Raw genomic sequence first — 21,313 nt, forward strand, 5'->3', positions numbered from 1 at the left:
AGCGCCAACGTATTATGTGCTGTACAATAAATGGGGATTGCAAATGAGACTGATACAGTGACAGAGGAGGAGAGGACCTGCCCAGAAGAGCTTGCCATCTAATGCTTTATAATGGATTTTACTAGAATTGCGTATGTAATCTAACCCATGAACTTGTGGTGTCTCGTAATCCCACCTCTATTGACAGTCACCATCATAAACGATCCTTAAGAAGTATTGTTAAAGGGCCCTCTCTTCAGGAAAGGGTCCCACTTAAATTTAAGAGCTTGTTAGAAAGTGTTATCACTGTAACATGATAAAAAAAGGTTTTTGAAGTACACTTTACATATCGGTTTTACTGTTTAGGTGGGTGAGCCAAAAGATCTTGTGCGAAAGGATGTGCGTGCCATCCTAAACAAGATGTGCCAGGTGTACCCAGCCAGCAAGATGTTTAATTTTGTGATGGAGGGAATAAAGTCCAAAAACTCCAAGCAGCGGGCAGGTAAGTAGGGACAGTCTCTCCTGAAAATCATTGGGTGGGGGAGAAGTTTATGCATGAACTCTGCAATTGTTTGCATTCCACAGAATGCCTAGAGGAGCTGGGCTGCTTGGTGGAATCCTACGGTATGAATGTGTGCCAGCCGACGCCTGCCAAAGCTCTCAAAGAAATTGCTTCCCAGATTGGGGACCGTGACACAACTGTGCGCAATGCAGCCCTCAACACGATTGTGACTGTGTACAATGTGCATGGAGAACAGGTCTTCAAGCTCATAGGAAATGTGAGTTTATCCTGTGGACATGATGTGAAGGTAGTTATTGACTAGCTAGTGGACTTATAAATTTTATTTATTTATTTTTTTTTTGCTGCAGCTCTCTGAGAAGGATATGAGCATGCTGGAGGAGCGAATAAAGCGTGCTGGGAAGAAGCAGGCAGTGGCTGCCCCAGCTAAACAAGTGGAAGAGAAGCCTCAGCGTGTCCAGAGTGCCAATGCCAGCATGCTGAAGAAAGCACCACCTGAAGACATGTCTTCCAAACTGAAGTATGTTCAGCTATGGGCTTGTGACTCTTCCCTCCTAGTTTTAATAAATCTAGCAATGTTCAATATTAAAATGTTGTCTAATCTATGTTTAAGTTTACTTCAAATTCTCATATCTTTTTCTTCACACTTTGCTCCTTGTCAAGACTTGTAAACCCCTTGGGGCTTTCTGGGTTGATCTGCATGATTTTTAAACAATCTATTTTTCTGTCACTGCTTCTCTGGAAACAGAATTATGTATCGAACTTACAGGATGTAAGTAACCTCCTTTTCTCCTTTCTACTGTAAGCATGTTTTGCTTGTTCTTGGGTGAAACTGGTCTACCTATATATATTCAGTTACACCTGGATAGTTCTTCAGATATTCACTTTAACAGAAACTGTTTGCTAATACAATTTGGTGAAATGTGTATCGTATATGTGCTGTTGTGCTTAATCTTGTCCTAATGGGCAGTAGCCCTGTTAATCTGCCATGACAAGCCTGACTTTTTGACTTTGCATTCGGAGTAATCTGAAATGGGCCCTCAAAGTTTAGGAAAAATCTGGCACTCCAAAGCGGTTTATAGTTCTCTTCCCTCCATTGTTCTGGAAGCTTAAGCTATTTCGATGTTTGTCATTAAGAAGCTGTTTTGTTTTTTGTTTTTTTTTCCAATGCAGCCAAGCTCGCAATATGGGTGGACATACAGAGCCAGCACATACAGTTCCACGGGAATTTCAGTTAGATCTGGATGAAATTGAGAATGACAATGGTACTGTAAGGTGTGAGATGCCAGCCTTGGTTCAGCACAAACTGGATGAGATCTTCGAACCAGTCTTACTCCCTGAACCAAAGTGAGTGTCTGTTTTATTACTTGCTAGTGTCGTGCCTGTTTTAGGCTTATCTATAAAGTAGATACTGGCTGTGTAGTTATAAACATGCAATGACTTCAAAGGTTTTGATCTGAACAGCTATAGAAGAGTGGAACACTAGATACTGTTAACTATGCAGCATAAGTCAGTTTAGTGATTTTGTTAATTCACAAATGCAATAGTGTATCTGCTACAAAAGTACTCGTGACATGGCTCTAGTGCTTCGCTCTGTTACACATATCTGTCTGCATCTTACCTCAAACCCCAATTTCTCCAGAATTAAGAGGTGCAGGGAAACAAAAAATATAGGTGGAAGTGGGAGACACTTGTGACATCACCTTTCATCACCATGGCATCATTACGTTAAAAAAAAAAAAAACTGTCCATCACAATGCACTTCCTTGTTACACACGACTATAACCTTCCAGTACCTCAACCTCAATAACATTTAGTGGGCAGAGTTCATTTTCTAATGATGCCATAGTGATGAAGTTTTAGGGGATGTTAGTCACAGATGTTCCCCACTTGTATCTATATTTTTGGTTTCTTACACCTCCCCATTCCCCGTTTGAAGTTCAGAATGTTGGATAAGTGGACAGGAATGTGTAACAGGGCAGGGAGGCCTAATTTGATGGGCAGAGTGTTTTATGTTCTAATGATGCTGTAGTAATGAGATTGTAAGAGGAGAATGTGCCCGCCACTTGCACCTTTATTTTCAGTTTTGTACCCCACCTCCGAGAAATTGGTGTTCAAAGAAGAGAAGCAGACAGTAGTTTCATAGGTATAGATTTGTGACAGGTAGGTATATATTTAGGGGCCCCACCCCAATGCTCCTTGCTATGTTAGTAGCCCCCGGGGTCCCCAATTTGCACTTTCAATTTAGGACTCCTAGTTGCACTTTTCTCTGAAACAGCAACCCCAAAGCTCAATTTTCATAACGTTTTACATTTGTGACCCCCATATCTTGAAATTCTTTAAAGCTTGGGGGCCTGAAATTGTAGTAACTAGTATCTATGAGGGTCCCCTGTACACCCTAAAAATTACAGGTCATTGTGACATACATATTAGGAGATATGGAGGTTTGTACACACAGAGCTGTGAGGATGCAGAACAACATGCTGAGCTAAAGGTGGATACATGTCACAGGCAGATTTTTTTTTTAAATAGAAATCTGAGCTCGTGCTATGAGATGGGGGCGGGGCTGCCTGTGTCTCCTTCTTATGAAGGCTGAGCTGTGTGCTCACCTCCCATGGAAGCAGCAATCCTCTGAACGGATGGCACAGAGCAGCCTCACTGAGATCCGTGCATCCGAGGATGAGAGCTGCCGAGAGCTGGGCGGGGTATTCAAATCAGCCGGGCGGAGCAACCGGCTAAAAACCTCTGGGGAGAACTATGGGATTGTATTCTTTAATCATTTGTGTTAATAAAAATATCTGCTTGTTCCTCTCTTGGCACACAGTGTAGGATTTAGGAAGGTTTTCTATATTGGCTATCACCACCTTCCAGTAAATTTCTTAATTCTGCTAAGAGGTAAATAACTTGAACAAGCCTTTATCCCTCCCAGGTATCAGAATGGATTGATTTTTTGCTGTGTTCATAAATCTTGTACAGGTTTCCTGACTCTTGGATAATGGATTAGTTCCTTGACCATTCTTACCTTATTACCTACAGAACCCTTATTGACATCTGACATCTTTTCACAGCTCTTTCAGATGGAAAGTCTGGCTCGGGAAGCTTCCACTGGCGTACTAAAGGATTTGATGCATGGCCTTATTACCCTCATGCTCGACTCTCGCGTGGAGGATCTTGAAGAGGGCCAGCAGGTGGTACGTTCTGTGAACCTCCTGGTGGTGAAAGTGCTGGAAAAATCTGATCAGACCAACATTCTTAGGTAAGGTGGTGATTTGGGGAAGCCCTTTGTAACATTAGATGATTGCTGTATATGACTAAACCTATTCTCTTCCACAGTGCTCTACTGGTACTGCTTCAGGATAGTTTGCTCGCTACAGCCAGCTCGCCTAAGTTTTCAGAGCTAGTCATGAAGGTAAATCTGATGTCTTTCTGAGTGGGTTGTATAACTTGTTAGTGGGGTTACTCCACATGTTCATTTATGCCTAGGGGGAAATCTTGCCCTTTTCCCCTCTGTGGTATTAATCCCATGTAGCCTGTTCAATAAGCTGCTTTGAGCTGAAGCCACAGCTCTTCTGACAAATATCTGGAGCATCAGAACCAGGAAGGTGTCTGTTGGTCTAGTGAAGGGAAAACTCCTAGCTATGGTCCCTCTAAGAAGGGGAAGTGCAGTTGGTAACTGAATTTCACAGGTTTATCCAGACTAGGATCTTTTTGTATTGATGAAACCCAAGTTGCCTCAAATACCAGTATGTTTGGGTTCCTATTGTCTATTTCTTTTGACATACATGAACTGTATTTTTGGTAGAACATATCTTGGAATAGTGTTAATTTTTAAAGAGTTTAGGTTTTTGCAGTTTGTTTTATAACAATTTAAATTTTTAACATTTTTGTTGCAATAGACTCCCTCCTAATAACCTTTTAACCCCCTTCCTCAATTTACTTTAGTGTTTGTGGCGAATGATACGGCTTCTCCCCGAATGTATCAATAACCTCAATCTGGACCGAATTCTGTTGGATATGCATAACTTCATGAGGGTTCTTCCCAAGGAGAAGCTGAAAGCACACAAGAGTGAGCTACCCATGAGGACGCTGAAAACTCTTCTGCACACCCTCTGCAAGCTTAAGGGCTCAAAGGTGAGCAGCCGGGAGAGTAGAAGGCTGGTTAGGAAAACTGAATTGCTGCAGTATATGTCCCCAAATAGGATTGTTACATATTCCAGTGACAAACTTGCACCTGAATCTGTTTTAGATCATGGATCACCTGGGAATGATTGAGAACAAGAATGAGTCTGAGCTGGAGGCACACTTACTGCGAGTTATGAAGCATTCTATGGATGGAACTGGCTCTAAGACTGACAAGGAGACTGAGAAGGGAGCATATCGCACAGTGAGTTCCTACAATTGCAAAGGTTATGTAGCTAGCAAAAAATGGTACTACGGCTTAGGGCTACATTAAAACTAAATTTAATAACATAGAATCCCTATAAAAATATCAGATTGAAATTATTAAAAAATAACTTATTAAACTATCTAGCTTTTTGTTAAACTGTGCACTGAAATTACAAGCAACATTGTCATTCCTGCCCAATTCTCCCCTACTGGCTACGGATCACCTCCCCTACCCTGATATAAGGGTGATGTGTTTTAATGTTTCAGCAGAAGAGGGCTTCAAGAAGGGATGATAACTGCTTCTACTACTACTCATATACTACCAAGTACTAAAGCAAGCATATGATGCAGTTCCAGTTTCTAAGATTTTTATGGTCCTCACTTGGACCTATTATCTTGGACTTTTCTTTAAAAAAAAAAAATACCATGTTTACTGTGCATTGAAAGAACTTGTAACTTGGGGATACCATTTAAACTCCATTTTCTTTTTTCTCCTCCTTCAAAGGAAAAGGTGTCAAAGCCAAATGTTAGTGATTACCTAGCAGAGATCTTCAAGAAGATTGGCTCAAAAGAGAATACAAAGGAGGTAAGTGTGCACAGTTCCACCTGGCAGATGGTCATATTGTCAGATGTATGGAAAAAAATTTACCCCAGGAATTCTACAAATACAAAATACTTGGCAGTGGAGGAGACTTGACTGGAGTTGCATTGGTCTTGAGGACCCTGTTGGGAACCATAGGGGTAAAATCTCCTCCTTTAAAAGATTTTAGTGATTATCCAATATGAATAAAGTACCGTGCTGCGTAATATGTTGGCGCTATATAAATCCTGTTTAATAATAATACTCTGTTCTGCATACATAGCACACAAATTTGGTGTTTTAGTACCATACTTTACCAGGAGGTGGCAGTGTACCTCTAACAATTAGTCTAATATGTCCAATAATATTTGGGTATGTTAAACTAGACTTCTGTAAAGCTGAAGTCCTTTCATAGTTTATGCAAACAACTTCCATTCTGAATGTCGGCAATGTATTTCATCCCAGGTAGCAACGTTGCCTTAATCCAACTGCAGTGTCATATGTCTAGGTCTGATTCTGTCCAAATTTCCGTGCAAAAAGTGATACAATTTTTTTGCATAGAAATTTATTTTACATTGTAGGCTATAATTAAATATATATATAATTTGTATTGAACTCAATACAGCTATTTTGTATTGAATCCAATACAAAATATTTTTGAATTTCCGCCCGCTAAGTTCTGGCCGCACCGACGTCATGAGAAACCCTGTAGATAACGGCTCTGCAGTTAGCGGCTGGATATCGGAGGAGGCAAATGTGTCTTGCGGGGACCAGCAGGATGCCGGGGGACAGCGACAGGAAAAGGTAGGTGTTTTGTATGTATCTATGTATCCTGAGTGTGACCCAGGATTACCACTTTTGCAACTAAAATCCACCCCGAGTCACACTTGGGATTATCGCTTAGGAGGTTAAATATCAAAATACAGACCTGGAGGAGCTTAAAATATTCATCCTAAACATGGAAAGGGGCTTATCTGTCTTAAAAGTGATTGAAATAAACTTGGGCTAGGATTTAGGAATTCAGACCTATGCAGGCTTCCCATGGCAAAAATGTGGGGTTATGTAACTTGAACAGGGTGGTTTACACTTTCTACACCTAAATTTTTTTTTTATATATTGTTTTTTTTTTTTTTTTGGACAGTCGCCATTTGCCATGACAATGTACAATCATGATGTTACTCTAAACACAATTTTTCTCTAATAGGGTCTAGCTGAGCTATACGAGTACAAGAAGAAATACTCCGATGCTGACTTAGAACCTTTCCTGAAAAACTCCTCCCAGTTCTTCCAGAGTTATGTGGAGAGAGGCCTCAGACTTATTGAACTGGAAAGAGAAGGGAAAAGCCGTATTGCATCATCTGCAGGTAAACACCCATCCAGTCTCCGCTTTTTTCAGCTGTGTAGCCATGTTAGAATCTGACAGTGTTCTTCCTGTCTTACAGCCATCTCATCTCATGTGTCAGAGACTAACCCTCTCCCATCAGTCACCAGCATGGCCCAACCTGCTGTAAACACTAACGGGGAAGAGGTCGGACCCTCTGTGTACCTGGAGAGACTGAAAATCCTGCGCCAGAGATGTGGTCTTGATAACGCCAAGGTAATATTGTAATCTGAGTATATGAGCATCCAAAAAAGAATCAAATTAATTCTAAGCACCCAAGAACAAAAAGTAGAACTTGCTGTATCCATCTTTTCCTTCAATGTGTTCTGTAGCTTACATACATAGCTAAAAGTTTGATTTAACAGTACATGGAAATTTAAAGGGGTAGAAATTGTCTTTCCTGGGTAAATTGCTGTTTATGGTTCCCTCCCAAGCTGCTTGTATATCCAGCCTTGTTGACATGAAGGGAATCATCAAGCATTAGACTGGCCGTATGACTTCTACTACAGGAAACAAGCTCTAGTTGTTCTCACCACAACAGAAAGGGAAATCTCTGAGGTTTTTGAATGTTTCCATAACAGGTAGTAAAAGGGAATCCCCATTGGTAATTAAAATAACCTAATAGAGGGGTTTAATGTTTCTCTCCAAAGGGTATCTGGGAATCTCCAAGCTGTAAAGGTTTTACTAAAAGTTTGTAATCCTTTTCTTTCTTTTAGCAGGAGGAGAGGCCTCCACTTAGCAACCTGCTGTCCAAGTCCTCCACCCCGGGCGTTCTGTCCTCCACAGACATGCTGCACAGCAAGCTTTCTCAACTTCGGGAATCTAGAGAGCTTACCCAGAACTTAGACGTGGACTCCAACCAGACACACGCCAGCACCACCACCTCATCCAGTACATCCTCACCCCCCTCCGCCAATATAGACGACCTAAAAAAGAGACTGGAGAGAATTAAAAGCAGTCGAAAGTAGTAACTCAAAAGCCCGGTGCTGCCGTTTGTTTTTTTTCTTTTGCCCTTTTTGGAGCTTAGTAGCTCCTTCTAGGCCTATTGTAAACTATCATTTTATGTATCATATGTGTATTTTCTTTGGTCCTGGGGAGGGAGAGCAACATTTACTGTGGCTGAGTATTTGTACATACGTTGCTGTTCTAACTTCCTCCATGTGTTTTAGTGTACAGACTTCCCCTTTGTCCTAGATCTAATCCTCTGCTCTCTAGATCTTTTTGTGTCTCTGGTTTTAATTGTCCGTTTTCATGGCTCTTATCTTTGTAGCTCTGTGGCTGTTTTTTGACTTGCTTTTAATTTAACATAAAGCAGTGAATCACTGATTCTGTATGGAATCGTAAGGCATGGCATGATAATGTTTTTGTAAATAAAGTTTAAAATAAATTACTAAACCGTAAGCAGCCATAGAACTTTTTTTAATTGCCTAAATTAAACATTTGTTTGTAGGTCGCACTTTTTGTGGTTTATTTTGTGAAAGATTAATCTCCAATTGAAGCCCTATCTGCAATACCAAACTCCACTTTTCAGTGATCCAAATGCCTAACTTTATGGGTTCCATGACCTGGTGTTCTGATACTCTGCTTTTAATAGCTAATGAATCACTGACTAGGAATGCCAGGGGAAATCATATAGGTGTTGCAAACATTTACGAAAATGCTAGTTTGATGTGCTGAATAATTTATAACCCATATCTGTCCTAATCTAATTGAGTCATTTTAAAGCATGATGGAACAACTTTTTGCCGTAAACATGAAAGTATAGGCTTACAGAACACCTCCCCTTTTCTTGCTCCTAATCATATAAGGGGATATATATCATATCATATATCAGAGTGCGTTGGAAGTTTTAGGCTCACTAATTTTATATCCACCTCATCCATAACCTATGCTTTTTGAGAAGAAGCTTCTGAAACTTATCCATTGTTCATTTTGGTCTTAATAAAAGAGTGGTTCATATGATCAGTAAAATGCTGGCCTGAACCCTAGGTAGTACTAGCAGCAAGTGTTTGGGCATGAGCTTGTCACTAATTATGGCAGACATTTAACAATTCGACCAGCTTCCCAGTGAGGTGGGGAAGAGGCAACACCATTCTGTAAATTCATGATGTCTTTACACTGCAGCCAAGAGAAGATTTTGTCTGTATGCAATACAAAAGACCAAGTGTTCAGTGGAAATGGGACCTGCAGCAAGATGTGTGATCTGCCATAGGATCCGATCAGTAACCATACAGAACAGTTCTGGGGAGCTTGGGCAGAGTTTGGATGGCTATCAGTCTGGTAAATCTGTTTTATTCAAAATGCTGTGAAAACTTTTTAGCATAAATGCTAGTCAGTGACGTTAGTAAACGGCCTGCCCTTTTGGCATTTTTTTTTAGGGGTCACTGTAAGGACCTCCAGTAACATAAGGTTTATTTTCAAGTATTGTACTACCAATTTTTGGGTCCCACTAAGTTTTGGTAAAACTCTGTCAAGGGGAAGGATACTTCCATGCATTCAGACCTGCAACTTGCCACATTACGAGATCTCGAGCCTTTATAACATATATAGAATAGCTAGACTTCTAGCATTCACAGATCTGTCTGTACACTGATCCTTTCACATAAATAAATGGTTGACAGATATGGTTGTAGCCTTTTACATCTAGCAAACGGGAAGTACTTGGTGGCAATCATGGCACGTCTACATTTTTGCATCATCAGCGGACACCCCCCTCCCGAAAAGACATTTATGTTAATATAAATTTCAAGTGACTAAGGAATTGAGGTTGAGGTCTTTTCTTTGTAAATGGGTAAGCTGAATTGGTTTTAAGAGAGCCTGTGGATGCCTAAAATTTAGTCCGTTTTTACTTGGACACACTGAAGACCTCATATCATTGGACTTATCAGTGAGCCCAGTCAGAAGGAAGTCCTAATCCTGAATGAGATATCAGAAATGTCTCATACTGATGTCACATGGACACCAGAAATGTGGCTCCTAAAGGTTTCAGGAGATTAGGAAATCAAAACTCAAACTGTCCACGGAATGTTTTCCTTCCACAGTTTCTTCCTTCACTCATTCACACAATAGTTTTGACTAATATTTGCATCCTCCTGTAATATTGAAGAAAGTAAACATGTACCTAGAGCAGGTTGATGTCTAGATCCAGACTAGAGAGGACTAGCAAAGTCCTATTTAGGCAGCAATATTTCTCATCTGTTCTAGTAATATGTAGGCCTGAAACATTACAGTTCTGATGTAAATGCTGGAAAAGGTTGCTGCTGAATATTCCAGATGTACTGACAACCTTTTAGCATTTCCCATGATGCACTATTGTCATTCCCAGAGGGTAACAAAGACTGTACATAGGCAGGTGATGTTTAATTGACTTTATTGACATGCACAAATAATCTATAAGGGTATGTTGATCTGAGATATGTGGAGAAAGACACAGGTGCATTGTGTATTAGTATTTTTCCTTACACAGTTCAGTAAATAATTGGAGATTTGGCTTAGACCTGGCACATTAACTGGGATTTTGTTCTACAGTCTTCATAACCCATTTCCGCAAACGGTGCGCATGTGTGTAGAAACCGTACTTATTATCGCGATCGCAGCCTTCACCCCAGGAAACGATTCCCAGTTGGTACCAGCGATTGCTGACTGGGTCCTAAATGAACAAAAAGATCCACGTCAGCATGTAAACGTGATACAACGGAAACATTCAGTTATTTGTGATATTTATTAATATTATTAAACAGGATTTATATAGCGCTATATTTGCACAATAAATCCCAATCGCAGTCGTCACTTTTGAGATGCATTAATTTAGATAATCTCTTGTATGTAACATTCTCATAACTAGCTGTCCATGTCTACGCTGGGGAGATTTCCATCATTTTCTGTCTAGGTCACATCAGGACAACAAATAAGAGGCAATGGATCTTTAGGACAGAATGATAAGATCACTGTCTGACTGTTGTGGAGGGCCACCAATAAAAGTAAAAAAAAAAAAATACTCGACTGCAGAGGAAAATGATTTTCTGGCATTATTGGTCAGTGGATTTAAGAAATTCCACTTATCAGTGGTTTTAAGACTTACCCCCATAATGAGGACTCCGATGAAAAAACAAGGGCACCATTCAGCAGTGGATAACTTCTGTGGTGCCCAAACTCAATGCCGTGTTTATGGCTACCATGAATAGAACTGTTATTCTATTATTACACAGTATTTATATAGCACCAACATATTACAAAGCCTATAGTCATGTCACTAGCTGTCCCTCAAAGGAGCTCACAATCTAATGTCCCTACCATAGTCATATGCCAATATTACAGTCTAAGGTCAATTTTTGAGGGAAAGTCAATTAACCTAACTGCATGTTTTTAGGATGTAGGAGGAAACCCATGCAGATACAGGGAGAACATACAAACTCCATGCAGATATTGTCCTGGCTTGAGATTCAAACCTGTGACCTAGCACTGCAAAGGCCAGAGTGCTAACCACTGAGGCAACTTGGACTGCACTGTATCACTGTTTTCCTATTGCAGAGATTTTTTGACACCCTTCCATCAGGACCGTTGCAAGTACCTTTACTTTGCTGTTGTCCTTTCCTTTAGCCACCAAAAGCAAAAACGACATTCTGTGTAAGTTCTGAATTTCTCTAGTCAGGGTTTGCACGATGCTGAGCACTTCCTCCCTGCCCAATTTGACAGCACTGGGCATATCACCTAGCACTGGTCCTGTCACCTGTTCCTCCATACGTAGAATTATGGGTATATATAGTCCCTTTTCTCTATGTGTCATGTGTTTATATTTTACCCTAAGGATGTCCTGGATAGCCACACAGACATGCATGCTCAAGTGATCTGAATTGACATGTCTGGGCTCTGCGGACTCACCTCCACTAGTTACATTCCTTTTAGCGAAATCCAGAGAGACTGCTTTGGACAGCAACTTGACTTCTGGCAAATCAGACCATCAGTGCAGTCCAATATTGAAAGAGGAACTAAACCCGTTTTACACCCATGCACTGAGCATTTTGGCTACCAAACAACACATGCTTTGCATGCATAGATCAGTAATGGTGACTAGAATACCTGGCACATCCATGCAGCTCAGTGATTTTATCAGTAGACTGCAATCAGGCAGTTGAGTATCCTTTATTGCAGAAAGGACATTGCCTGTTCCATCTCTGCAATGAAGCCCTGCTTGGTCACACATTTTTAAATAGGAGATTTAGTTCCTTTTTAATGGAATACTTAACTTACATTCAGTGTAACTGAATTCAATTAGGTTGTAGTGAGTCTTACCTTCATGGTAAAGGGACCTCCACTGTCCCCTTCACATGCATCTCCTCTTTTGTTCTCGTCTGGCTTGTAACCTTAAAACAACATAAAAATAAAAGAAAAAACAAATGATTAGTTTGTTGCTATATTTTCTTTATTCTGGGAAGATGTAAATACACATAAGCTAAGCATAATACAAGCTAAGCCCTTATTTCAGCTACTGGGCTTAGTATTAGAGCTTGGGTGGGCAGACCACCGGCAATACTGATCACTGGCCATTATATTTTGGGGGGGCACAGCCCCCGGAATTCAGTTTTTAAAAAAACATGCCAAAAAAATTGCCACTTATTTCTTCTTGTGAATACCCATTATCTGGATGTTGACACTTTGTCTTCAAAAGTTGAAGGAAATACTGATGCCAGAGTGTTTAACATAAATGGACATTTTCAGAAGGCGATTTTTCTCTAATGTATCGCTCATGATAGGTTCACTTTAAGCTCCCTTTGAAGATAAGGGTCTTTTTTTTTACTGTTTACCGTTTACTGTTTTTACCTTTTGGCTAAATCAAGCACAAACTAATAAATAAGGGACCAGTGCTTGCAAGAACAAATGAGATGTTCTTTGCCTTCCTAGGTGGCTATTTTTTTAACAATTTACAGTAGGTCCACCCCTTGAAGCCCAGCTAGAGACTGCTTACCTGCACAGAACATGTTATCTGTGACTTTGACCTTGGTGGAGGCTTTGCATATCTCCTGTTCCACAATGGGAAGATTAATCTGCTGTAAGACCTGTGGGAGTTGAGGACCTCCAGTGCTCCACGTTTCCTGAAGATTCCCCCAACCTGTCACTCGACCTTTATATCCTTCCCGAAGAAGTCTGTAGAGAGACAAAAAAAATAAAACCTCTTAACGAGACCTTTCGTTAAATTATTTCTTTTTTATGGTTTAAGGTTTCCATTGAGTCACAGGTAATTTCGTTTTGTTGGTTTTTGCAAAGTGAGTTAAATCATTACAATACAAAAAAAAGCTGGAAAATTCATACTACCCTCAAGCTGTATTTAAAAGATGCAATGTTGAAAGCAGTTTATAGCCTTAAGTCTGCATTGAGAAGACATCACTTGACAAAACTGCTCCATCCCTGACAGGTTGCAAGGCAACACAGCAAACAATATTTTCAAAGCTCTGTTCTCTATTTGATTGAAATTGGGGCCTGATTTATTAAAGCTCTCCAAGGCAAGAGATGATACACTTTCATCAGTGAAGCTGGGTGATCCAGCAAACCTGGAACCCATTTGCTATTTGCTAGTAAACGTTTTGAATCCTGGACCAGATCTATTCCAGGTTTGCTGGATCACTCAGCTTTACTGATAAAAGTGTATCCTCTCCAGCTTGAAGATCTTTAATAAATCAGGCCACTGGGCTCCAACTTGGCCAGTCAAAGACATAAAAGGTATAAACCTTTATATTTGCATTTAGGATTTATATTCTGTTTTCTGTAAGCTTTTTTGTCAGATAAATGAACCTGTGACACAAACCTATGTTTGTGTCCCTCACTATGTGTCGTGGGTCCATCATCTGACCCCTGATCACCCTCTGACCCCTGATCCCTCCCTGATAGGACTCCGCATTGATGTCAGGGTTGGAGGAAGAAACTACGCTGTGTGGTTAGGAAACCAATATCCAACACGAAACTCTTGAATGCTGAAGAGACTGCCAGGGGCTGCATTTCTGGAATGAAGCGAAGCAGGAGATATTAGCTAACAGAGACTTTTTTTATTACTGACTGACAGGGACACTTTAGGTAAGTGTCCATTTGACTGACATCCAAGTTTCTAGCACTTGTCAGACCCAACACTGGAAAAACACCCGCACACCAAGATCTTCCCACATGTGTCTCACAAAACCTTTGCCCACTGCTTTCACACATCAGTTGACTCACGAAGTCAAAGTAATGGGTAAGGAAAGTGAGAGCAGGCAGATGTCTGTCAAGCCATGGCTGTTAACAAGACATCTTCTTGGGGGTATTAAGCCAAACAAAGGTCCTTACGCCTGGACAATCTCCTTGGTGGGCAGGCACACAGGGTGAATGTAGTTGGTAAAGATTAGAGGTCTTTTCAACTGCATAAGTGCGATGTCTCGGTCAAGATTTTCCTTCCAGTTGTATTTGGGGTGAACAATAATGCGTTGAAGTTGTAGAATTCTTTCGTCTGGTTTTTCATACCTAGAACAACAGGAGAAGAAATATAATAAAAGCCAATTAGGCGAACAAGACAAAACTTCCTTTTGTTTTTATAGGAATGTGAGTTGCATGGTAATGTGCATCCCCCTGCATTGCTATTAATTATGACTCTGACCCTATTCATTATATTGAATGGGGCAGAGCACAAAAGGACAGGAATCCTATACAACAGTGTGTTGTAGCAATACACCACACTCCAAATCATATAGTGAGAATGTTATACATTGCATTTCTGTAATATCTGATAATCTTGTGTATTGTACACTGTGAGGCTTAGTTGAACACACTTAGTGAACAAAACCTAACAAGAACATGGTGTGTGTCCTCTTTATCTATTCCATTTATACAGTGAGATAAAGTATGGAACTTTTGTTGCCATATTCTAAGTATTGAAAGCAGAATAGAATGCTTAAACATTTGGGCGGGAGCTTAGTTACAGTGAATGATACCACATAAATCCTACATCTTACATTCCGAGACATTAACAATAATTATTTACAGCTTTACTGTATTAACAAGTTAAAGTCTATCTGAACCCAAGAGTAAAATGTAATATATTGCAGCTAAACCTTTTTTCAGGCTTTTCTCTTTATTTTTTGTTCATGCTAGTAACAAATATAGGGAGGCAATGCTCACTCACTATAATGTATCTACAGAAAAGCAGCATTTTCATACAAGGGCAGGATTGCAGACTTCCCTTCCTTGGTCTATTGTCCATAACATAGTGGAGATAAGTTTTAGCACAAAGCATTACTTGCAAATTGTTTGGCTGGATTAGTTGGTATTTTGTTAAGGTTTACATACACTTTAAACAAGGAAATCAATATTTTTTTTACCAAAATCCAATAATACGCACATCTGTTACACCATGTGCAGCCCACAGTTTTGTTGAACATGGTTGACAAATTGATGAATTGACTTACTTGACCCGATTGTGCTTTCCTAAGCGCACTAGCAGGTCGTCCACTGTGAAGTTCTTATCCCAGGGAGGATAGAAGATGCAGTGAGCTGCTGTAAGAATCCAGCGATCGCTTATCAGACTGGCACCGCAGAGCAGCTCCTGTGGCTGCCTTTTAAAAAGCATCACCTGCCTTGGTGCAGAAATGAACAGAATCAGACAAACAGAAAAGAATGGACAGCTGGCACTGCCCCTGATCTATAAAATTCTCAAGCAACCAAACTATTGATAAGATGCACTGACAGCCTTTAGGAAATGGTGAAGATGAAATCTCTAACGATGTAATGGATCATAACTGAGACCAGATGAGTTTCCCTTTTCAAAAACTTTACCCCAGGTGGTGTGTCCTTAACCCCCTTGGCTTACAGGAAGGAGTCAAATGATGCAGGGAGGCTCAGAGGTTAGCACTTCAGCCTTTGCAGCACTAGGTCCCAGTTTTAAATTTCAGCTAGGACACTATCTTCATGGAGTTTGCATGGGTTTCCTCCCATATTCCAAAAACATGCAGTTATGTTAATTGTTTTCCTCCAAAATTGTGGTTATGACTATAATGGGGACATTAGATTGTGAGCCCCTTTGAGGGACAGCTAGTGGCATGACTATGGGCTTGGTACGGTGCTGCGTAATATGTTGGCGCTATATAAATACTGTGTATTAATAATAATTCAACCTGGAAGGGGTCCAACACCCAGAGTGCGGAGTCTACAGGGATAGGCACTACAGAGTGTCACTACACTACAAGTGATGCTTTTTACATTTTTAAAGTAATTTTTTTAGAAAGTTTATAGAAAAAACTTATATAAAACTGCATAATATGGTATTATCCAACAATCAAAAATTCCCGTCTCTATCACTCAAAAACCCGCCTTTCTAGTAAAATCGCGTCAGGCTCTTACCATGGTGCACTGCCCCGATCGGCATCCTCTCCCTTCACAATACGACCCTGCATAGACGATAATAACTCATCCTCGCTCTTATCTTTTACTTTCTTCTGCTCAAAGAGAGGCCTCAGTCCACACACTGCAAAGGAGAACCAAAACCACAGCATTGATTCAATCAAAAAGTAATGTTACTGTGCTATGTAAATGTTTATTAAGGATACATTTACTCCTAGCATACACCTTTCTATCTTTTTGCATAATTTTTTATAAAAAATGGGCAGCACCACCGCTCTTTTTTTGTTCCAACACTTATAAGGTAGACAATGGTGGCTGTTTTTTTTTGCCTTTTAATCGAATAATCTCCTTTACAGCTACCGATATCTATGTTGCACAGGGCCTGTCTAGCTGGACACAAATTGCAAGGATTATTTAACACTTGCATCTTATTGCTGCTGGTAAATAAAAGGTGATTACTGGGATTCTATTATTAGATTATTATAGAAGATCCAGCAAACCAAACATTAACAACTTTCTCTTCCTCTGTTTTGTAAACTGCGGTTTATATTAACTGTGTTGTACAGCTCATTCATTAACTAAGGGCCGCCATGAATAGTCTGTGATACCCCACAGCATAACATAACACAGCTTAAAGAGCTCTGTGATTGGATGAGGCAAGAGTGTAGTGCTCATAAAAGCCAATTACCACATATACTCAAGTATAAACTAATTCAAGTATAAACCGATGTACCTGCTGTGACCTGAAAAAAATAGGAAAACATTTACTAAAGTGTAAACTTACAGTACAATATGTGACAGTCACTGCTAACATTCAAAACAGTAATCAATACCCTTGCCAAAAGTCTTCTCATCAAAGAAGGTTTGATGTTGTGTAGAGTCTGTGCGTCCCCCGATGACAGATGTTTGCTCTTCATCTAGATTGCTGTCTGCCAGATATAGTGGGGCGGCCCAGTGACAAGACAATGAAAAATTGAGAAAATGAAAAAATAAAATGACACATTATTACTTTACCTAAAGTTTGTTTCTAATAGGAAAATGATTACTGTACTGGGAGCCAAGGGGAAAATTATTATTAGAAAAATCAACAAAGCAACATAAAGAAATATAACAATGGCTGTATAATAAAAAAAATCAGTATAGCTCCTTTGGGAATATAATTGACATTTTCAAAGCCTTCTTTACTCAGAGGTTTGATTATATTTGCTCCAGGTACCTTTAGCAATAACTTTGTACTATATGGATCATTTATGTATTATACAAAGTGATCATATTCCTAATCTTCTCAAAATAAAAAACCTTTTTATTCTGGTCTGGTTTGCAGCACATTGCTGCAGATTTTAAATAAAATAATGCAGGGATTTTTCCAAAGCTGTGCTTACCACAATATTTTAATTTGCAATAGTCAAATGTCATGTTGGGGTGAGATACAAAGCACCACACCCCCTCATCATCCCCGTCTGGGTTCCTGCAGTAATTTTCCTTTAAGACGACATCTTTACGGAATTCTTTGCGGCTGTGCAGTTCCACCTGTGCTGAGTTCCAGGGAATGCACGGCAATCCTGATACGGTAACCGCAAGGGTCCCCTCGTATTCTAGGCCGCGGTTTGGCTCACAGGATTCATCCTCTGTTTGCTCAGGTTTTTTAAGTAGGATTGGCTCAACTGTGGTCTTGTTTGTACCTGCAAGGACAGAAGTTCAGTTTCAAAAGTATGTTGGCAAATGTTATGCGGGATATGGCTGCATTCTCAAAGCATAATACTTATCTTCACTCTTTGCAAGCACTATAGCCTTTTCATCATTCAAAACTTCAGAAAGTGTTTGATACTTTTATCCCCCTGCAACATGTTGTAGTTTAATCCACAAACTCCCAATTCACTGTGTCCATGGCTGGAGAGGATATACTTTCATCAGTGAAGCTGGGTGATCCAGCAAATCTGGAATGAATCTGGTCCTGGATTCAAAACATTTCCTAGCAAATAGCGAATTGCTTTAAAGAAATCCATTCCACGTTTGCTGGATCACCCAGCTTCACTGTTATAAGTGTATCCTCTCCAGAACTTTAATAAATCAGACCTCTAGTGTGCTGTGGGGGAACTGGGTTTTGACACCCCCAAAAGTGTTGAAAAAATCTACAATCTACCCCATAACCCTTCTTCTCTAGAACATCCACATCCTGGCCTTTTTGTATTTACAGCCTTTACAGTCTGATGAGGGCCCAAGGGAATCAAAATATATAAGACATACTATTATTGACACAATAAAAAATGTATTAAAATATGATTAGCAAAATGTCTCATAAATGTGCTGGTTAAATAGTGGTTGAGTCATCATGGGTTCCATTGCATACTCAGCCATAATTCTTTGTAACTGTAAGTTTAGCCTTGCACTTGCTTTAGCACTGCCCATGCTACTTTTGGCAAATAAAGCTGTTGTATTTATTGGCCTATGTTTTCCTGCCATTGCCTATTTCCCCCTTTTTTTGCCTGTTTGTGACCCATGTATTGGAATGACTATCATTTTTGGCCAATGCTTTACCATGATGGCTCATACGTTGTCCATGTATTGGTATGATGCACAATTTGATGTACATATACTTCCATGACTGCCCATATGTTTCCTATATACTGTCTTTAAGTTAAGTCTGACATTCGAATCTTGGACAGGAAACTATCTTCATGGAGTTGGGGGTCTCCCTGTGTTTGAGATTGTGAGCCCCTTTGAGGGCCAGCTAGTGACATGACTATGGACTTTGCACAGCGCTGCATAATATGTTGGCGCTATATAAATACTGTGTAATAATAATGTGATTTTTTTACCCCCTTCCCCAAATTTGAAAGTGGTTCTATATACTAGCCCCTCTACTTTTTTTTTTTTTTACAAACTTATAGGAATTTAGCTGTTTCTAGGTGTGCGCATGGAATCTCTGCTTCCCTGTGCCATGCCAATGTTGCTATCTTTCTAGCTACCAGAAATCAAGTTTTCAGACCCAAGTCATAGGTAGCTATATAACATGAGATCAAGGCTGTCTAAACATTAAGCTTAGGAACAGGCGATGTGCTAATACTAGCATTTGCAATTCATTTTCACACTATGGGTCTGATTTATCCAAGGCTGGAGAGGTTACACTTTCATCAGTGATGCTGTGAGGTCTAACAAACCTGCAATGGATCTGGTCCAGAATTAAAAACATTTGCTAACAAATAAGACTGGAGAGGATACACTTTTATCAGTGAAGCTGGGTGAATGGATTTCTTCAGTCATTTGCTATTTGCTAGCAAATGTTTCGAATCTTGGACCAGATCCATTCCAGGGTTGTTGGATTACCCAGCTTCACTAATGAAAGCGTGTCCTCTCCAGCCTTGGAAAGCTTTAATAAACCAGGTACAATGGACTTCATTTATTAAAGCTACCCAAAACTGGAGGAGATAGAATATCACGGGAGAACCTAGGTGATCCAGCAAACCAGGAATAGATCTGGTCCAGGATGAAAATATTTGCCAACTAATTGCAAACAATTTTAAGAAATCCATTCCAGGTTTGCTAGATCACCCAGGTTCTCTCATGATCGTCTATCTTCTCCATTCCTAGAGAACTTTAATAAATCAGGCCCAATGCATGTTTTAATGAATTTTCATATAAGTTAAAGTAAAATATTCAGTATGATACATCTGCACTCACGTTGTCTTGTGTGGAAACCTGCTGGCCCAGTACTGACACTCTGTTCCAGATCTGGTGACACTGAGGGTCCCTCTGTAATTCATCCCAAGGTCAGATGCACAGCCACCTGTCAATTAATGAAGATATACAGCTAATTTAACCAAAGTAACATTATGATCAACACTTCCCATTACAGTACTTCCTAGAAAATTGCCAGGGAACAAAACCTTCATGTTTATACTTTTTATTAATATAGTGATATTTTCTTCTCCCCTATTGATAACTAGACCCCCTAACCCCACCACCATGTGTAGGTTACACCTATGCCAGGCTGAATGCAAATGCAGTTCATTTAGTTATACCCGTTCCTCAAGCCTGAAACATGTGGCAAAGATTTAAATATCCTTCCAGAAACCCAGCATAAGTGGGGGAGGTAGGGAAGGAACAAGGAAAGGTATTTTATATAGCTTATTGTTGGAATTTATATACTTAGATAAGTATACTTGTAGACTTTAAGCTCTTCAGGGCAGGATCATCTCCTCTTCCTGTGTCTGTATCTGTCTTTCATTTGCAACCCCTATTAAATGTACAGTGATGGGTAATATATTGGTAGTATATAAATACTGTTTGTTATTATTATTAATAATAATAATAATAATAATAATAACAACATACTTGAGCTTTTAATGTTGGATTTAGATACACTTTAAGAAAAAAAAAAGCCACTAGGGAGATCAATGTACGTTGCATAGAATTAAGCCAACCTTGTTTCAGATTGCCACCTTGTTCTTTTCCGAGAAAATAGCTATTTGTTTCACTATATCCTATTCAAATACCAGAATGGGAGGATCCGTGTTCATTTTTATTAACCTAGGCAAATCTCTTTAGGAACATCTTGCAGCATTAACATCCTTTTAGATATTACTCCTTGATTTGCTTTAGGTCACCAAAATCAAAATTCCTATTGTAGGGGATGCCTAATATCAGTAAGCTATACTGAACAGCAATGGTATACAGAAAGCCTTGATATATTGCATTGTTTTTTTGAGACATTGTATTTTTCAGATTGCATTCTATTCCCCTATTCATTCCATATGGAGCTGATGTTACATGGTATCATCTCCTGGGAGCCAGCAATTCTTGGCATGAGGAAGTGGTAAATGCACCGCAACATCACCACAACAGCACCGCAAGTGTGAACCTAGCCTTAGTCTGTCATATATGCATACAAGAAGTGTTCTGACAACCTCTAGCTCTTGGGTGGGTACAATCAGACTTTTCGGCCTATATGGCTTCCTCTTTGTCTGCTTTACCATGGTAGAATAAGTTATGGCATCAACAAGATGCAATGTAGATCTTAATTGTCATGTATGTCATGGGGGCATGTTTGTCATATTTTTGCTATTTACGATTAGATATGCTACTTTTTATTTAACAGACATACATA

At 39.8% G+C, this 21,313-nt stretch overlaps 2 protein-coding genes across 2 annotated transcripts in view; one reads left to right on the top strand and one right to left on the bottom strand.

Annotated features, from left to right (window-relative positions):
* Positions 1-8,302, top strand: part of CKAP5 (cytoskeleton associated protein 5) — a 30,958-nt gene extending 22,656 nt beyond the window's left edge. The window contains exons 31-42 of the mRNA XM_072421549.1: positions 346-481; positions 565-758; positions 850-1,019; positions 1,673-1,846; positions 3,504-3,755; positions 3,833-3,908; positions 4,442-4,630; positions 4,746-4,883; positions 5,391-5,471; positions 6,670-6,829; positions 6,908-7,062; positions 7,563-8,302. Of these exons, the coding sequence (XP_072277650.1) occupies positions 346-481; positions 565-758; positions 850-1,019; positions 1,673-1,846; positions 3,504-3,755; positions 3,833-3,908; positions 4,442-4,630; positions 4,746-4,883; positions 5,391-5,471; positions 6,670-6,829; positions 6,908-7,062; positions 7,563-7,814 (1,977 nt within the window). The 3' untranslated portion in view covers positions 7,815-8,302. The remainder of the gene's footprint in view (positions 1-345; positions 482-564; positions 759-849; positions 1,020-1,672; positions 1,847-3,503; positions 3,756-3,832; positions 3,909-4,441; positions 4,631-4,745; positions 4,884-5,390; positions 5,472-6,669; positions 6,830-6,907; positions 7,063-7,562) is intronic.
* Positions 8,303-10,199: 1,897 nt separating this feature from the next.
* The window catches only part of F2 (coagulation factor II, thrombin), an 18,079-nt gene continuing 6,965 nt past the window's right edge, over positions 10,200-21,313 (bottom strand). Inside the window, exons 4-13 of the mRNA XM_072421550.1 lie at positions 20,542-20,570; positions 19,888-19,997; positions 17,589-17,902; positions 17,028-17,135; positions 16,207-16,330; positions 15,276-15,443; positions 14,161-14,334; positions 12,812-12,990; positions 12,139-12,209; positions 10,200-10,495 (exon numbers count right to left, since the gene is read on the bottom strand). Of these exons, the coding sequence (XP_072277651.1) occupies positions 10,352-10,495; positions 12,139-12,209; positions 12,812-12,990; positions 14,161-14,334; positions 15,276-15,443; positions 16,207-16,330; positions 17,028-17,135; positions 17,589-17,902; positions 19,888-19,997; positions 20,542-20,570 (1,421 nt within the window). The 3' untranslated portion in view covers positions 10,200-10,351. The remainder of the gene's footprint in view (positions 10,496-12,138; positions 12,210-12,811; positions 12,991-14,160; positions 14,335-15,275; positions 15,444-16,206; positions 16,331-17,027; positions 17,136-17,588; positions 17,903-19,887; positions 19,998-20,541; positions 20,571-21,313) is intronic.

Source organism: Pyxicephalus adspersus, chromosome 9 (assembly GCF_032062135.1).
Source record: "Pyxicephalus adspersus chromosome 9, UCB_Pads_2.0, whole genome shotgun sequence".
Taxonomy (NCBI): domain Eukaryota; kingdom Metazoa; phylum Chordata; class Amphibia; order Anura; family Pyxicephalidae; genus Pyxicephalus; species Pyxicephalus adspersus.